The sequence below is a fragment of the Dermacentor andersoni genome, chromosome 1 (genome assembly GCF_023375885.2).
Source record: "Dermacentor andersoni chromosome 1, qqDerAnde1_hic_scaffold, whole genome shotgun sequence".
Classification (NCBI taxonomy): Eukaryota; Metazoa; Arthropoda; class Arachnida; order Ixodida; family Ixodidae; genus Dermacentor; species Dermacentor andersoni.
In genome coordinates, this window is record NC_092814.1 from 271,136,715 (window position 1) to 271,155,624 (window position 18,910).

At 47.7% G+C, this 18,910-nt stretch overlaps 1 protein-coding gene across 4 annotated transcripts in view; it reads right to left on the reverse strand.

Annotated features, from left to right (window-relative positions):
* The window catches only part of LOC126548248 (acyl-CoA desaturase 1-like), a 28,230-nt gene extending 13,803 nt beyond the window's left edge, over positions 1–14,427 (reverse strand). Inside the window, exon 1 of one of the 4 annotated variants that reach the window (XM_055063150.2) lies at positions 14,183–14,427. Coding sequence is in view for 1 of the 4 variants with exons in the window: in XM_055063148.2 (XP_054919123.1) it covers positions 5,768–5,802 (35 nt within the window). In the remaining 3 variants the exon portion in view is untranslated. Of the gene's footprint in view, positions 1–4,335; positions 4,713–5,767; positions 5,885–14,177 lie in introns of those variants that run through there. The other 3 variants (XM_055063149.2, XM_055063148.2, XM_050196402.3) reach the window with 3 other exon arrangements.
* Between the last annotated feature and the right edge of the window lie 4,483 nt (positions 14,428–18,910).

Below are 18,910 nucleotides of genomic sequence, written 5' to 3' on the forward strand. Positions count from 1 at the left end.
TAGGCTGTTTTGAGTGTTTGTGAGCGTTATGTGACAGTTATTAAGTATAGCATACTACGCCTGCTTCTAACGTACCTACCAACCCCCCCCTCTTTTTTTCGTTCTTTTTTTTTTAAACCAGACTGCTTCGTATAGTTTCTCTGATTCACTGCTTTACTTGAGAAAATGTGTCAACGGGCCCTTAAACGGTGCTGTTACGGCCCCGTCAAGCTGAACGCGTACGAAACTCGTGGGCACACGAAAGTCGTGCCACTTACAAACGATGATCACCGGCTGTCGTCGAACTAAAGCCTTGAACTCCAATCCGCCTCACGGGGTGCCCATTGTTGAGAAAATAGTGCACATTAATTCCGGCCTTCACCGTACGCCGGCAATTTATATATCACTGCTCTATCCGTGACGCCCAGCACGATCGGTCCAGGCAAATTTCTTTTCTCGCTCCTCTATACTTGTCAGCCACCCGAAAGTCGGGGTCGCTATTCGTTACGCACTTGGGCTGCTTGTCCTACTATGGTAATTAACCTTGCGAGCAGCCTTGGCGGGGCGAAAAACCACCGGTCATTGCGGACTCGAAGTCCACGCGAAGCGTTTCTTTGTTGACTGGACGCTCCACAGATTCGCCAGAGAAACAGCGAAATGTTATTGATTAGTCCAGACGCTGGCCCCGTAGAACTGGAGCCCGAGTGTCTTGGCTCCCGGGTACGGTAGGATAGGGTGCGATCGCTCACTAACTAGACAGGAATGTTGCAACCAATTTGGTCCCGGCTACTCGTAGCTCTGTGCCAATTTCACTGCGTGCACGCCGCCATAAAAACTAAGATTTCGCTTGAGGGAAAGCCAAGCGCTGCGCTGCCGACAATCGAGGTTCCACTACACGATGCCAAGTGGTCAGCCCTTTAAATGACATGGGGATGATTACCAGTTCGTGGAGCACTTTCACACGCGCGCATCAACCTTTCAGTGAACGGGCGCATTGCCGTTCCGAGGAATCTGCGTTGAGCAGCGACTATTAAGGAAACACGCGTAAGTGCCGAACGTGCAGTCGTCAACACTACCAAGTACGCCCTTTACAAAGCTCATTATTTAAAATAGACTGTGCCTTGAAATTAAATTATGGGATTTTACGTGCCAAAACCGCGATATGATTATAAGGCATGCCGTAGTGGGGGACTCCGGAAATTTTGACCACCTGGGGTTCTTTAACGTGCACCTAAATCTAAGTACATGGGTGTTTTCGCATTTCGCCCCCATCGAAATGCGGCCGCAGCGGCCGGGATTTGATTCCGCGACCCCTAAGCAACCGTGGCGGGTAGACTGCTTTGAATTGAACACATTGCGCATAGCGCTTTGTCCATGCTTTCTTTTGCTCGATGTTATGTGGTAAGTTTTCTTGTTCCGAGATTGACAACTTTGTTTAAACAAGGAAAAAAAAACAACTTTTGCAGTGCACGATTCGTAGGTAGGCAGGCACAAGGAGACAACGTTTCACCAAGCAGCCCAAGTAGCCACCCTTTGAGGTGCAACTTACAAACACGGTCCTTTCGTCGTGATAAGGAGACATGTCGAAAAAAAAAGTGAAGCGTCCTCCCGCGTAATAAGGAATACTAATGATAAACGTAATCGATATTGAATCCGACAGACAAGTTTCCAGATTTCCGTAATATTGAACGCGAGTATTCTTGATTTTCGCGCTACTGCGCAAAAGGTGGATTCCTTCAATGCCCTAAAACTGTGGCATCAAAGCCCAAGTAATACATGTCGTCGCCGCCAGGAACTCGGTGGCCTAAGGGTCCCATGCGCAGGTGAAATTACAATAGCCATGCCGGTATACTAGGCTACTACACTCGAACTGCGCGGGCTCCTCTACGAAATGCTTCAGCAGCCGTATTTTCGTCGGCGAGGAGAGTTATTTTGTAAGGAAGGTGACACCGGTGAAAGTGCGCCGCGCGGTTTTTGATTTCGTTTTTGCAGCGCGTGCGCGCGCTGTTTACTTAAGCGAGCTGTTTTCGCATTTCGGATACCGTTCCTCGTTTTGCTTTCATTTTGCGCAAGCGCAGCAAACTGGCTGTTGCCGGAAATCAAAATTTTACACATCGCTGCGTTCTGTCGAAAGCAAGAAGAAGCAAGCAGAACTTCCAAGGCGTAGTTACAGATCAACGGGTAAGCTGAAGTCCGCGGTCGTTCCACACACGCTCTTGCAATGTATAATCCTCACGAAATCGAAAGTTGCGTCGAGCTCGTGGGGGTCACGCGATTCCGCGTTTCGCCAATATCGCCGAGCCGCGCTGTGCGAGGTAGTGCAGAAGGTGATTTCGAAACGCGTTCCAATATACGCGGTCCCATGGTCACGGGCGCGTTGCAGTGGCTTATCGGATACGAGACTATGATAAGGGCGTAAGAATACCCGGCAGACCGCTCTGCACTCCGCCGAGTTTCGAATCGGCGAGTTTCCTCCACGCTGCCCTTGTTTTCTTACTTCATGGCGTACACGCAACCGTCTGCTGCGCTTTCCAAACACACTTCCCGAGTCGATTATATTGGCCCTGCGCATCCGTTGTGAACGGGCCCGGGAGATATCGGTTGCCGATAAGCACTTATCGTGACGTTATAGAACGGAACGACAAGCCGTCTCGTTGAGCACGTGCAGTGCAGTGCCGTTCACAACGTCAGCTGATCTAATCGAACCAAGCGTCACTGTGTGGTCAGTTGAAGCAAGCCTACGGGCATCAGAGCGGACGGCCTTTGAATACTCCTTCGGGGCTTCCCAGTTTGGACTGCTGGCAAGGAAGCGGTCCTGTCGAAGCGGGCGTTGCGCTTTTGTTATCGCGCGCTGCTGTGCCGCGAACAGGAGAACTCCAGAATAATGAGCCACATGTTATAAAACCAAATAGCTTGTCCAGCGGGAAAAGGCGAGAATCGCTACCATTCGGAATGCCAGTAATTCGCCTATGTCAGCCAGGCCACTGCTTTCTGGTGCGCGTTGGTGCTCTTTCCGACATGCACGAGGCGCCCGAAAAAGAGCGCCATGGACGAAAGCGGAATCGCCTCCCTCCACAACACAACCTCCGACTCGCGAGCAGAGGCACAAGCCCACGTAAAAGAAGGAAAAAGAGAAAAAACAATAACGTCAGGACGGAAACTGCGGGAGTTGATCATCTTTCGTTAAGGATTTACAGCGGTGCGAGATTTGGCAGGCTGCGGGCAACACGCTTTCACCACTTTGAGGCTAGCGATGAATGCGTGCTGGCACAGCTGCAATTTTCTATACCTGCGCAATAAATGAATCAAAGGAACTTTGATTTCTCCACGAGAAATATTTAACATCTTTGAAACAATATTTTGCAAAAAAAAAATTCACCGCAAGTCTGCACAAGAACTGATGTTTGCGTTTAAATGAAAAGAGTGTGAAGAATTGTAAGTTGTAATTCATTTAGGTGGGCCAATTGGTCGCTGAATTCTTCATCCGTATTACCAGGGCTTACTTAGAGGGGACACAGAAGACGCAGACACTTCAAACGATGGACAACAGATTTACTAAACGCAGGGCTACATAAAGCAAGAACCAGAACAAAGCATTGCTAACACGCATGCACTCCGTTCATCCTCAGATATACGTGATGCCAGCAGAAGCGGTGCTAATACGATTAATTCGTAGTGTCTGCTTCTCTTTCTGCCCCGTCTAGTTTTGCGCTGGTAGCATGAATCAAGAAACTAGAGTTTTTCCTTAGACATCTATCGGTTTAATGATTTTTATAATTGATGGTTAGGTTGGCTAGTTGCCTCTGTTCTGCGACACCAGGCACGCAGAAAACAGCGTTATATTAAGAGGACAATTCTAAAGGTGAGAAAGTACTGAAGTTACAGCGTCGTTCGGCCTGGGTTTCTGCGATAATAGCAAGGGTGACTTTCACATAAAAACCTTTTGTTTTCGGATGGTAACACTGCTTTCAGCAGAACTACGGACTCCCATAGCGTAAAGTTCTTCCACTCTTCAACACGAGTCCGGCCTTCAAAAATCTGTTTAGAACCAAAAACAAGACGCGCCACTTGAGTGTTCACCGAATAGCTCAGCCGAGGCACTGTTTCCCTAGGTTAAAATTAATTTAGAGGAGGATTAGGTGGCATCGGCTGCTACTCGTCAGAGAAAGAAAATATAAAAAGATGCCTGAAAAGAATCACTGCCTTATTGCGATCACCAGAAAGAGCAACAGTCGTGAAGTGATTCACAATAACATGACTTAACAGAAGCGGCCGCACGAATGCAGTGAACACGCCAGAACAAGTCCAATCTTGTTTACTGCATTGTCTGCGGAACAAGAAAAAGCGTGAGCTTACCTATTAGATGGGTGTCAGAAGCCGAAGACACAGGCCTCGCGCGGGTATAAAGAGCGGGCAGTACTATTATATAGATGTATATCTATAGTGCGCGCGACGAAGGGGCTCGAAGTCAGGCGCGCACTCGAGAAGATTGCAGGTGTTCCTCTCAGGCGTCCAGGCAAGAGTAAATCCTCGAGTCCCGACGACAGGACAGACGGGTATCACACGCGTCAGTCACTGGTGAGGCACACGTGCGGCGACCTGCGAACGCCGGAGCTGCTCGGAAGTCGAAGCTAAGCAAGCAGTCCGGGGCACACAAGCTCGCCGATGCCGAAGGGCTTGCACGTCTGCCCGCGCAATAGAATAGAGCGGTCTCGGGCTGACTCGCGGAGGGTTATTGGAAGCCTAGCAGCTGACTGCCTTTCTTAAATACCGTTTCCCGACGACAAGCGACGAGAAAAAGGGGCAAGAACCAACAGAGAAAGGTAAAGTAAAAACCTCAGGCCAGGACCCTTCCCCCACTCACCACCCACCTTCTTGAGTGACGAAACGGAAGGGCGAAAGGTGAGAGTAGAGAGAGAGCAGGACGGTGACAGAGAACAGTAAAAGGGGAGAAAGGGGGGCGTCTGCATGGTTGTGGCTTTCAGATTTGGGAAAGGAGCATGACGAATTTTTGTTTGCCTCTGGTTTCCAGTTCTCTCCTCCCTGCTGTTCATCGAAAGAGAGGATGAAAATCATCCGCTAGCGCTGGGAAGGGCTCACAATCGGAGAGGAGTTCTGTCGAGACGAGCCGGATTGCTGCTGGCTTCGTGAGAAAGGGACGGAGGAGGTTATCGTATATCGGCGACGCTGCCAGCGCTAAGCCCGTTTCCAGTCGCTCGCCGAAGGACCTTCACCGGGCTCCCACCGCCACTCTTCGCCTTCAGTAGCGCTTTCACGTGCGGCGAGAGAGAAGGCGGAGTGATCTAGAGGTGCTAGCTCAGCTAACTGCGCTTTCATCTCGCTTTGAAGTTTGCTTGCCTTAATTCATATAAGCAAGAGTAACAAAAAAAAAAAAAATTCCAATTGTTTATGTAGCATTCACCAAATGACCACTTTTCTTTTTATTTATACATGAATGGGCGCGCGCCGTGAGCGGAGGGAAAACGCTGAAGTACGCGCGTGAGGAGGAACACGCGCGCTGTCTTTTTTTTTTACGTTTCTTGCATCCTCTCGGCCGCGCTGGCGTGGAGAGGGCACGTGTGGTTGGCAGGAAAGCCGAACTACGGGGCGGCTGGAAGTAGTGGAAACGTCTCCCGAGCGCGCAAAGTTTGTCATCGTCGACGTGCGCGCTCTCCTAAACGCGGAAAGTCCCACCGACGACGTCGCGTTCGGGCTGCTTTCACCGTCAGGATGCTGGGAAAGGAGCGCCGGACTGAATTGGCCGTCGGTTTCAGCACGACCATCTTACCAGAAAGGCGACGCGCTCCGCGCCATCACGGGCATTCCTCGCTTCTCCCAGGAACACGTGTGTCGGCCAGCTTACGACGGGGTGTCCCTGCTGTTGTTTACCACGTTGACCCACGGCGTAAACTAGCCACCGCTCTCTGGATAACTTGGGCCTTCCCTACGAATTATATGAGCAAGGCATTGAATGGGTGTGTAAATTGGATAATGCAAGTGTTTGTGGAGGCAGCATGGGAATATGGGGTTCCGAGGTTCAAATGAAATATGGCGAATTAAACTGTCTATGTGTTTTCACATCCCTAGCTTACAGAATGCACTAGAGGGGTGGAGATATGAAGCTGAGCTGACTCACTGCACTAAGCTTACTGCGTCCACTGCCTGTCAAATAATCTATTCAGCCTATGCCAAAAGCTCGCTTTCAGTGAACATTGAAATCAAAGGTCACTGAAGTTGGCAAGCGTCAATCACACGATCGTGGATTTCGATGTTCTTTGATTTCAATGGTCATTGAAAGCGACGGTGTGGCTGTGGTACAACACAAGCTGAATCTAACGAGACACGCTCGCATGTCATGTTATATTAAGGAGGCGTGGTGATCGACCTAAATGAGGAAAGCATAATATACGCAGCCATCCGATGCCAAATGATCAATACCGCGCGCTGATCACTTTCCTCTCCCCATATTTTTAACTCCGCTCGCAGCCGCTTGCTTTGGTTATTCCTGTTTACCCGTGAGAGTGCACGCGGGGATACTTCCAGTGCATCTCCAAAAGCGCTCCCCGATTCCGTTTTACCGATAGGTCAGCCATGAACGCGGAATTCACTCAGACTCAGAAAATATATATTTAGCTTAGGGCTCGCTCGGATTCATGCTCACCAAGAGCAGGCCTATCCGCGCTGACACAGACCCACCAAAAGCAGACATAGTCGGACTTGTTCAGACCAGTGGCGTAGCTAGGTCGTTCGGCACCCGGATCCCATAGATCTTCTGTCACTCGCCCCACCTCCCACCCCCCCGGGTGTAGGGAGGAAGGCGAGGATATCAAACATTTTTGGGGAGGGGGAGTATTGTTTCAGCGTCAGCACAGCCGCCTTGGATACCGCACATGTCCCCCCTTTCCCTCCCTTCACTTTCGTTCCCAGAGATCGCGAATGTAGCAAGTATACACGCTGTTTTATTTTCTGCGCTAAATGCCACAGGGGGCACTACACTGATAACGTGTCATAAGCGCATTTGCACATCTGCTGCCAGACTGTAACGCTTGGCAGCCAATACAGATGCGGCATTGTGGAAAATATGGCTCACAAGTAACAAAACAATTCTAATGGAATATTAATTAGCCATTTTAGAGACGATATTACATTTCCAAAATTCAAGCCAGACAGTCATAAGCTCTCCCAACAACAACGTCACAGAATTCGTCGTAGGTACTACGCCGTGCAGTATTTTGACTGTGGGCAGCCCTGAACCCAAACGAAAATTAAACAGTGCGTCAGTGACGATGATTTGCTCATCCTATTAGGAAATTCCATCTGCTTTCCTGCTGCGCGGTTGACAGCGCTATGAGAATTACGCGTTCTCTTCATTCTGATCCATAAGGCTTTTCTTTATTTGCTGCTATTGGTAAACCTCATTATCCGACCTTCGGTACCACCACAATCTTGGGAACGGAACAGAGTTCGCTTCGTGTCAGAGGCTCTAGCACCCAATACGATCTTGTTTAGAGAAGAAATTTTTGTTAAGTTATTAATATGACTTTGGGGTCCTCAATTCCAGAATTGCAACGTTTCCTCTATGATTGTTATTGAAGCTGTTGCTTAAGATATACTTTAAGATCGCGCGGACTAAATGGAAGAGGCACCCAAGAGCAACATGGCCTAAGTATGTTTAGCGATGTCCGCTCCGAACATGAGCGCACGGCGAGTAGTTTAGCGACCACTTGGGATGTTTTTTTTATCCAGCACATTCATGTAATTATTATGTAGGATGTTGATAAAGCTGCAGCAGACAATTCTGCGGCGCTACACTTCTGGTTCATCGGGTACATGAGCTCGGGCTGCTGGTTACCGGAGCATCTTAAACAGTTACGCCCAGTCAAGCCGGCGTAAAGAGGGTTGGCTTCAGACATATATGACACCCCCCCACCCCCAACTGGCACCCGGGGCCCACGCCCCCCCCCCCTCCTTTTACTACGCCATTGGTTCAGACTCACTAGAATCAAACTTAAGCTGGCTCACTCGGACTCACGAAATCGCGCATTCAGACTGGGAGCATTATAACTCACCAGGACTCAGCATGAGCTGCTCATTGGAATGTTATTAAGATGCGTTTGAATAGCGAAATTTCTGACCCGGATCAAATGCGAATACTCGAGAAAAAGCCGCCATTAGATATCGAATGAAATATCGAATACTTCAAATTTATAAACAAAGTGAAATATAATGCTTCCGTGGAGTCTTGTTTGGTAATACTTATTCGCGTTATTTGATGCATATGGCGTTGTTAATAATCAACTAGATTCCAGGTCAACTGAAGAAAAGTGATTATATTTGGTACACCATGACAATCGCAGTAATAAAAAAAAAAAAGAAGAAACAGGAACAGCATGTCGCCACCAGATGGACATAGCAGAATTTAGTGCTCGTTGAAGGAGCTAAGCGCAATAATACAGCACACCGTTCAGAGGAATTGCCTTGCCTAAATCGAGGCAGCCAATTCGTAAGCAGTCGAATGCGAGAAATGCTTATTTAACGACTGGGAACAACTGCGCAGAAGTGGTCACCACTCATTCGCTCAGGAAATGGTTCATCTGCTCAATAACTGCGGTTCTCATGCAGCAGATGATATGGAAGTCTGCACTTGCAGCAGTCTTTCTCCCTGTAGACTGCAACAGGTGTTCCTGCCCATTATAATATTCGAACGGAACGAGGATTCGACAGTTTCAAATAGCGAAAGCACGAATCGAATACGAACAGAAAAGCAAGGACTATATTCGATTATTGACTAGGCGAGTATGGAGACTGAAGCTGGCTATATGCCGGCAAATACGGCCACGTCGGTAGACACCCTTGCAGGTTCAAATCGGCCTTCCTAATGACGTTGCTGTCATTATGTGCCCATCCAAGTTCATCGAAAATGTAAAAAAACTTCCTGTTATTGTGACTATGTATTTTTATTCTTGCCACCCCTTATGTAACGCTCCATTTATTGGAGCCTTTAAGGTAATAAAATGAAATGAAATGAAATGACAGCTTAGGTGCGTGGTCAAACATTGTCCAATAGGTTCCATGGAATCAACATTTGCGTTGAACGTAACAGTTTGGCCTTTCGCCTAGGTCTCCTAAGAAGCCGCAATGAACAAATAAAATAAAGTGTTGTAATAACTAGGAAATCCTAGAACACACACGGCCTAGAGAAACGTATAACGGAAAAAAGCGCTCGGAGAACAAAATCGGAAGCCAACAAAAACAGCGGGAGTCCTCTTGTAACGTAACTCTGTTGCCAAAAGTGAAGGTTGTCACAATCTCAGTACGCTACCTGCGCGGCGAATGGCCCGAAAGGTATTTACTCATCATGGGTGAACGCACCCTTGATGCCTCTAAGCCGAGAATTACGCTAGTATAGCGTTGTGCAAAAGATTCCCGAGGCTGTGCGCGAGTCCTCTCGACATATTTGTCTGCGCTTGAAAAGATTCGCAATGGAGACTGGCACGTGGTTTAGCGTTTATCTTTGTTCATCGTTGAAAGCTTCCTCGCTGTTCGTACAAGCACTGATGTGTGCAAAATATCAAAATCCCGCTTCCTCCTTTGCTACAGACCAGAAGTACGGAGTTTAAATTTACACAATCTATTGTCTATTCACGCTACGTCCCAAATCAAATATATGTCACAGTTGGTTCACTAGTAGTACAGCAGTAAATTCAGGAAGTAATACACAGTAATACAATAAGTACATGGCGGGCTCCACACAGAACCATCAAGGTTCCTGCAGCTACTAGATATTAGAGAGCTTTAGCGAGTCCAGTATTCCGGTATACGCAATGGCGCATACAATTTAGTAACTGCTCCACTAAAGCTTCGCTTCACATCGATTCCAACATGTGCGTTCGATTTGCTTTCGATTATGAAAGTAATCGAAAGCCTTAGAAATTAGCGTAGCAATATAGCAGAGAACAGCTGCTGTAGCGGTTAGAATTATCCTGCTGAGCATGACGTCACGGGCTTGGTGTCTAGCCTCGGCGCTCGTGTCTGACCTCGGAAAGAGAAAGAAATGATCCAGGCTATTTTATGCACGGCTCGCTCAAGACGTCATTGCAACATAACATTGTGTGGCTACGATATCGGTGGATCCCAATTTCGTCATTGTTTGGGCGCATCGTCGATTTCTTGGTATGCAAGCTACCACCGTCATTGGAGCGAGTCGCATTGCATGAAGGCGTGTCGGTGACTGCATTGGCAGACGGAACCAATAACATCACCCATTTGCGTCAATGCGGGCCTGCCAAAAAAAGAAAAAAAGGAAAAAAGAAAGGAAAAGCACGTCAAGAGCGGCAGACTGAACAATTAAGGATTTCTCGAGATTTATGGGTGAAGGAACAACTGCGTGCATTACAATAAGAAAATACGGACGGAACGCCGCGGACGCCATAAAGGGAACGTCAGCCACAACTTTCCATACCGGTGCTGGAGATAAGCATGTTAGATAAACATGCATACTTTCGAAGACCACTATTGAGAAGAAAACCATGTCACCGGCTTTTCGAGAACATTTTACACACACACACGCACGCACACATGCACACACCTAGCTTTTAGCGTATTTAATTCGAACAGCTTACTCTTCAGCTTAGACAGCTAGGTTGTGCAGCATAAAGAGGTGGTGGATCTTATACAGGGTGTCACAGCTGACAGAATACGCTTTAAAGGAAAAAAAAAAAAGATTGATCATTTTTGAATACAAAACTGAGTACACAATGTTCACAGTCGAGTTGAGAAGCTATCAGTAATTTTTGGTAACATTCAAGGACATTTTTCCTTTCCAATTCAGCTATGCGCATGCGTGTACTCAGTCCCGGCCAGTTGCAGCCAAGCTGCGCCGCCATTACTGCCGGGCATGTGTGCGAAGCGAGCGCGCCTTGCGTGATCCACGGTAATGTATTCAGCTTGAAGTACTGGACAATAATTCTCCACGTGTTCGAGGCCATAATATTGGTGAGGGAAACACTTCAGCCGTTCGTGGTAAAGACTACGAACAGTTTTGTCGACGAAAACGACTTGATGGACCGACGCTAGAACGAAAAGCCCTGCGTTTCACTCACCCTGCGACAAGGTGAATCTAAGAAAGTGTTTGCAACATGGGATATTTAACGTGTTGCAGTGGAGCGGCGTATACGGCCAACAAGTGCAAAAAAAAAAAAACGCTATTTACTAGTGAGCCATCCCGCGATTCTTCCTGTGCGAGGTAAGCGTGCCGCGCGTGTCGTTACCAGAGTAACACCACGACACTAGCGCTGTAAACATTTGAGTGGCACTTGCAACCCTACGACTGATTCGACAGTCTCGGGTATCGGTTTAATCTACCGGGAACGAGCCCACTCGGCACAATCCCACACAATGACGTAGTAACAGGGCGGGCCGCGGGGCCGGGGGCCCAGAGTGCCAGGTGCCAGTTGGGGGTGGGGGGGTGTCATATCTCTGAAGACACCCCTCTTTCCGTCGGCTTGACTGGGCGTAACTGGTTAAGATGCTCCGGTAAGGGCCGATTTACGCTCGAGCCGCCCATCGCCGCAAGCCGCACCGCACGCTTGCGGTCACGCGAAAAATTGCACGTATTCGGCACTTGTGCACAAATTACCATTTACACTGCGTGCATAGTGTATATCTTACACATTGTAAACCGAAATTTCTGCACAGGTGTTTGATACGTGCAATCTTTCGCGCGACCGCACGCGTGCGGTCGCGCGAAAGTGAATTGACCTTCGCGAAGTGAATTCGCGATGTGAATTGACCTTCATGATGCGTCTCGCTTCAACGCGAACTAAGCGTTAAAAGCAGAGCGCATACGAAGCTGTCAGCACTCGGCGCACTTTGTCCTCACCGAAGATCGTTTTCAAGATATGTGCGGCCACGCGACTTACGCAGCAGTCCCCGGTGTGGCAGGCTAAGACCCAATTTGGCCTTGGCTTAGTTTGAAGCTCAGCCTGACGGAGGGAGGCGTTTTCTGGGTTTGAAAGTGTAGTAGAGCTATCGCTCTAAGAAGAGCCAGAAAGCTCGATCGCCTTCGTGCATAGCGTTCGCCGCAAGCGTTTTCCGGTTGTGCAGTTGCCGGGAAGCGGCAACTGTGTGGCCGGCCTACATATAGCGTCGAGACTGTGCCAGTGGTCGGTGCAATGCCTCAATATACGGTGAAACGAAGACAACTGCGCTCAGATTTCGCATTAGGAAGTATCGCAAGTTCGTAACTATCGGTGAATTTTTTTTGCTGCCCCCAATGCTAATGGCTCTTTTGTAACACAAGGAGAGAGTACAGTGGATTGTCGCACGTCACAACGGCCGAAACATACACCGCTATTCCAGCGTAATCTTTTGCAGTCAACAGGATTCTGACAGCAGGCTGGCAAGAAGTTGGCTTACTGGCAGGCATATGAGCACGGAAGGGCGCACATGCGCAATGGCATGTGCGCATGTGCAGAAGGCATGCGCAGAAGGCGCAGGCGTGTGGTGTGGGATGCCTGGAAGCAGATCCCGCACTAAGGCGAAATCCTTCAGTGGCCCATGGGTCGAAAAATTGACCATCCGGCATCATGGCACCAAAATCCAAGCGCATGCGCGAGTATTTCTCAATCAATAAAAAGAAGAGCTCGATTATCTCGGTTCGCGTTGAACAGACACCCTTCTAAGTAATCATTGTGGCCGCAAAAGTGTCTGCGTGCGATTTTCTGGGTTTCGTTTATATTTGCCGAACATTGCAGACGTGTCTTATGACGTTTTGAGGAGTATAAGTAAGCCAGCGAGAACTGGAAATAAATCTTGTTGAAAGCTAGCGCTCTGTGTGTCTAATTTGCCTTTCCGTGTCGCTCTCATTCTGCCTGCTTTACAAGAAAGGAGAAGGCACCATATATGCAAGAATATGTGGCTACCCCCTTTCATCGAGGTGTTAAAATAAAACAAAAAAAAAAGATCGTTCAGTGACCCTGCGCATGCGCCTTAATTCTCTTCATGGACTTGCCACGACGGTTCTAACGTGCCATTAACCACGCAGAACCAGTGGCGATGTCTAGGCGACCGAAACAGATGTAAAGAGAAAAACTAATAAAGAAAACAAGTAATAGGAAGTATCAACGAATCCGAATGTCAAAGTAATTTAATGAATGCCTCGGGAGCGCGCATTCTGTCGCCTTCATCCTCTTTAGCGTATGCTAAAGGGACTCAACTTTTTTGTCCTCACCTGTAAGTAGAGCGCAGGGACACACACAGCGCCGTGTTATGTCCTTGCTCTGTAGGCTAATTGAGCATGATCATAAAGCCCGCATTGCGACTCATTTCCACTTTCCAACAATATTCATATATTCATCGAATAATTCTCGAAATGGATACTTCGATTTGAAACGGAAGTGCTAGAAATTATTATTCGAAATAGTAAGCATCCGCACGCACCAACGAACGTCGTTCGAAAATTAAAGCAGTGACAGGTAGTTCGGCGGTTGTGGTGCTCTATGTTCAGTGAACCGAGTGTAACATACTGAGCAAGGCAGTGCAAGGATAAGATGGAATATTTAGTTTAGGACTGCTCCAGATTAACGCCACTTTGGCAGGGTGATAGACATTTGAGAAGTCTAGCCAGGACGATTAAATAGGCTTATGCATTCATCGCGTCAGCAAAGGAAGCCTATATTTGGGAGGTATATTACTCTCGCATCGCTTCTGCATGAACTCATCTCGACGAGTTCAACACATCAAAGCTTCGTGCAATAGATATGTCATACTGTTGAAATGAAGTCTTCCAAATGCAATACCAAGAAGAGTCAAACTTGAAATGACGTCGGCATAAGAATGGTCGCAAACATAGCAGCATGCAAGCAAAATTTCAACGATTATACTACAATGCAAAATTCATGCTGCTGGCCACGGTCGAAAGGCGAGCAGCGAACATGCTGCGACAGGCCTTCAGCAAACACGGGCGGACGCCGACGAAGCGGCACACACTACGCACGCCGTCGTTCTCGGACCGAACGCGTGAATGCAGCTCATCCCTCCCGCCCCCCTCCCCCCCCCAAAAAAAAAAAGTTGACACCGCTCGAACTCGGAATGGCCTTGACCTCTGCGGCCACCGTAACCTGAGTTACTGGCGTGCGCTGCACAGGACGTGTGACCGCGTTACATAAGAATAGGAGAGACAAAAGAGTCCAACTTGCCTCACCGATGAATTGCAGGATCAATGCTGCGCCGGTGGAAATAACGATGTAAATTACTTTTAAAAAAATCGGGCAACACAAGAACAGAACGACGACCAGGTGTTCTTCGAAGTTATCGCGACACTGGAATCTGTTCTCGCGTCTTCTGACGGCCACGGGTCAACCTTTGGGACGAGAGCAGTCAAAGAATGACCCCCGCAACGGGCCCCTTTGCGGAATTCCTTCTGCCCCTCCCGACTTTCTCTTGCTCGCCAGTCTGCAGGGGAAGGGGCGTCACCGACGAGTTCCGGCTAGTTTTGGCTTCTTGGATCAGCTGACCCAATCGGCATCGACGGTCCCGTCTAGCCCGCACGCATTAATCCTGGATAAAAGCTTGTCTTTTGGAAGGAAACTCTCAATACAATTCAAACTTTGGTGTCCTATCGCTTTCGTTATTCGCATCTTATCAAGATCGCACTGGCATATTTAACCTCGCCTTTCGACCCACCCACATATATTTCGAATCCGGCAACATTGATGCCTTCAGGTAGCACGTGTGGGTTTATTGACAAGTTGCCTTCACCCAAATAGATCAAGTACTCGCGATGCCTGCGGCAGAAAGAATGTTCTACATCCGCCGCCAAGGCTTGTGAGTGGGGGCGCTGGTTAACACTCCCAGCGTTAATTATAGTAGTATCACATGAATACCCCAGAAAGTGGGTGGGAGAACGGCGCCGCGGTAGCGCAATTGGTAGAGCATCACACGCGTAATGCGAAGACATGTAATCGTTCCCCACCAGCGTCAAGTTGTTTTTTCATCCACTTTCATTTCCACTAAGTTGTCATTTTTAAATTCAATTAGTAAGTACAAAGTAATTTCCCCTATGTGATGATGATGTGATTAATAAAATCGGGCCCCTCGGTTAACCCGCTTTCTTCTCGCATAGTGATACAGTGATACAAAGACACCAAGGACAGCACAGGGAAAATTACATGTACTTATTAATTGAATTAAAGAAATGATAAACTAATGGAAATGAAAGCGGATGAGAAAACAACTGCCCGCAGGTGGGGTATATATATGCCCCACGTGTGTCTGTTTTTTAGCTGCACCAAATATTTTAAAGATTGCCTGCGGCAGATGCCACAGTTATAACCGCAAATGCATTGGCGTTCCAGTTACGCTATTAATAAACTACTGTTTTATGCATTGAAACACAGTAGTAACCGCAACACCAATGCACTTCGACGGACACATTGAAAATTAATATCTCGGAACTGGTGCTGTCCAGAGAATTCGTTCCAAGTGGAGACGCCGTGCGAACTCAGCGGCTAAAATCCTTAGAATGACATACGTGGCGTAAAGTAATTATTTAGAAAAGTTAATTAGCGTAATTACGTTAATTATTCAATTGAACATTTTGATTTCCCGTAGAAATTATGGCCACCTCATCGAATAATTTAGATGAATGGTTGGTATTGTGCTATCTGCCATGGGCAATCTTTAAAAATATTGGCGCTGCTAAAAAAAAAAAAAGAACATTACATAGATACATGCATGTTGTGTGTGTGTTCCTTGCATAGATTTCTGCGCGTATGCAACAATCGGCGATACGAACGTACAAGCGCCCTCCACTTGCCTGATGATGCATTCCATTGCGCACGCTATCGCATCCGTAAATAAATAGGAAAAGGTGTTTCATTGTCACGTTAGGCAGGCTGTTCTTTTGTTCGTGAGACTTATGTACGAATATAGACCAATGTGCTTTTATATCCTTAGCTGTAAATCTCTCGATGCTTGTTCGTCGCCATCGCGTGGAAGGTCTAGAACGATTTGTTTAGATTGAAGCTGATTGAAAAATCTTAATTAGGACAACAGTGAGCGTTTTTCGTATTAGCACACTAGCGGCGGCTAATAGCGCGCTAGAGGCGGCTAATAGCGCACGATTTCGGCGACACGGTTCTCGAAGATTAATAGAAAACGGGATTCGAGACAAAGTGATACTTGCTTTTTGTGACCAAGCTTCATAGCAACGAGGAACATCATAATTTGTGCGGCAGTCGCCAGTACGACCGTGAACAAAATTTCACAAATTAACTTTATGATTACTGGCTTTAAGGGCCATGTTGTGATTGCAGAAAAAAAAGTTAGCCAGTACTCAAAGCATAACCTTTTGCTAAAAAATAGGTGCGGTGTTCTTGCAGTTTCGATGCATAAGTCCGCGCTGTGGGAAAATGCCCCAAAGAAGATCTGTTACCTGGAACAGCAATGCATTTCAGGGTACGCTTTAAATCGGCCTTTGTTGTGCGTCAGAGGGTGGCACAAGAGGCGCGAGTTGACGCGCATGAGCAGCAGAACAGCATAACGGCGGAGCCACCTCGGCTTGTAGTATGATGCAAGTACGAAGGCCCGAATGGGTCCTTTGACGTGATTCTGACTTTGATATAAATCGTATATATTCTTTGAACATTCCCCGTTTCAATCCGAAAATATTTATACACGTTTTCTCGTGCCAACGGCAGTTATCGAACTTTAACGCATTGACCATGGAGAATTTCAACAAGAGTGGACACTCGGCGAAAACTGGCAACAAGAAACACGTCACGCCTAGTGTTCACACCATCCGTTAACTGAAGCGAGCATAGAAGAAAAAAAAAAAGAATGTTGAATGAAATTAATAGACAATGTTCTTTGACTTTTTATTATTCTTTCCATCTCAAACTAAAAAAAAAATTGTTTTTGCGTATAAACCTTGGCGACCTATTTTTCTCGCGTTACCTATAGCGACAAGCCCATGACACGCCAGAAGCATGCTCAGCGACCTGTCTGTCTATATTATTTAATGTAGCTCTGGTTACTTGAGCTCTCGGCATATTTGCGCATTCGTGCTGCATTTTGACACCGCATACCTGCGCTATTGTAACGCGGCAAGGTGACAAATTTTCTTTGACATGCAGTCTGCGTGACAGTCTGCGCTGCATTCTGTGACGCAGTTGGTGAAAAACAGCTCGGCCGTTGTGGCGCAGTTTGGTATGTACTGATTCTTACTTGGACATAATATGATGCTTTCTCGGACCCCCAACATTATTGAAACTTATTTCGGTACTTTTGGGACCGTTTTTGGGCGTGGTGGGTGCACCCGGCGTTGTGGTGGACCTAGTGAAACGTAGCTCGGCCGTGGTGACATTGTTTGGCGTGTGCTGAATCGTAGTCGGACAAGTTTGTGACGCTTTTTATGGCCCCGCAACAACATATACCTTCTTTTGATGCTCACGCTTGTCGAAAACGCGACGAACGATCGCCAGGAGCGATAACATGGGAGCGTGTTGCTTGCGCAGGCAGAAGGCGTAAGAGATAATGCCGGGGAACTCAAAAACTAATAACGTGTACCTGGAAATTTCCGTCTTCGGAACGACTGAAAACATGCTTTGTACCCACGGGTATCTCGAATGCGCGTAGAAGGCATTCTGCAAGCGTCTGGCTGCGAGCCTGGGTTGTGGCCACCTCTGTATACGTGGCGTACCATCGCTTCGGCTGAAGCCAAGTTTTGTAGAAAATGCGCAATAGCCCGCGTATTTGTGCTTCTAAAGCGCATAGCAAATAAGGCCTGGGAATAGGGGAATGCTTGGAAATGAGATGTCTACGTCATATATTATGTATAGTATTGCTTGGGATGGTGTCACGTGTTTTCTGCGTCATGTTTGTGAAAGCGAATTGCCTTTGTTCATAATGTCGCTCATTCACCGATTTCGCACGTTTCGCCTGTGCCCGCAGTTTCCCTCTAAGGTTTTAGTACTAAAATTACACATGCTTGTAATTTTTTTCGCTGGTGCACTCTGACGGAGCTTCATACGGGAACGACTGCTGTTTACATGGGACCACAACAATGGCAGAACACGGATAAAGCACGAAACGAGCATTTTTATAGAGCGAAATAAACCTTTCCTCTTTTCAACAGTCGTCTTCGTCTACTTTATGAAATTGCACGTTGCACAGAGGAGAGCTTCGATGAAGGCTTTTAAAGGTTCCGCACCAGGACAGCGCGGTTGAGAAGTAAAGCAGAAACAAACGCCGCGCCGATCAGCGCAGCCGGCGCAGCGCGTACCAGCTAGCGTTCAAAACCCGCGCGCGCACACATGCACATACACATGCACACACACAAAATAAAAAGTGTGGTTAAGCTGTTCACGCCATCCGCCTGGTGCGCTACAGTCAGTTCGGCCGCTGGGCTCTATGGGAGTGTCCGCTTTTGTTGAATTTGTTTCTTTATGCACTGATTCTCAAAATAGTAGCAAATGAAAAGGAAGTCACCCGCTCTCGCATTTGACTCGCCATAGGCTATAGAAACAATAAGATTGCAGCGCTTTCATGAAAGTATACCGGGAGGCCTTGTCGCCGAAGGCCGGTCAGGTGAGAGCTGATTAGGACTTTCGGTCGGTCGGTCGCACCGATTGCGCCGCCTGGACCCATCCTTCTGACTACGCATTCCATCCGAATCGCGACAACTGTTCTCTGCCGACTGTGGCTTGGAGTATCATTTACGAATGCATTTGCTTCCCAGATCAGAATGGCTGACAGTGCCGCCTGTGATAGTTGGGGCAGCGAGGAAACAATCGAACATATCCTCTGTCATTATCCCCTCTACAGCTCCCAGGGACCGTCGCTCGTGACGGTGTTGGCACACCTCGACGGCCGGCCGCTTTCTGGGCAGGCCGATGCGGTCCTCACACCAGAAGGCGACGAAGGCGCTACT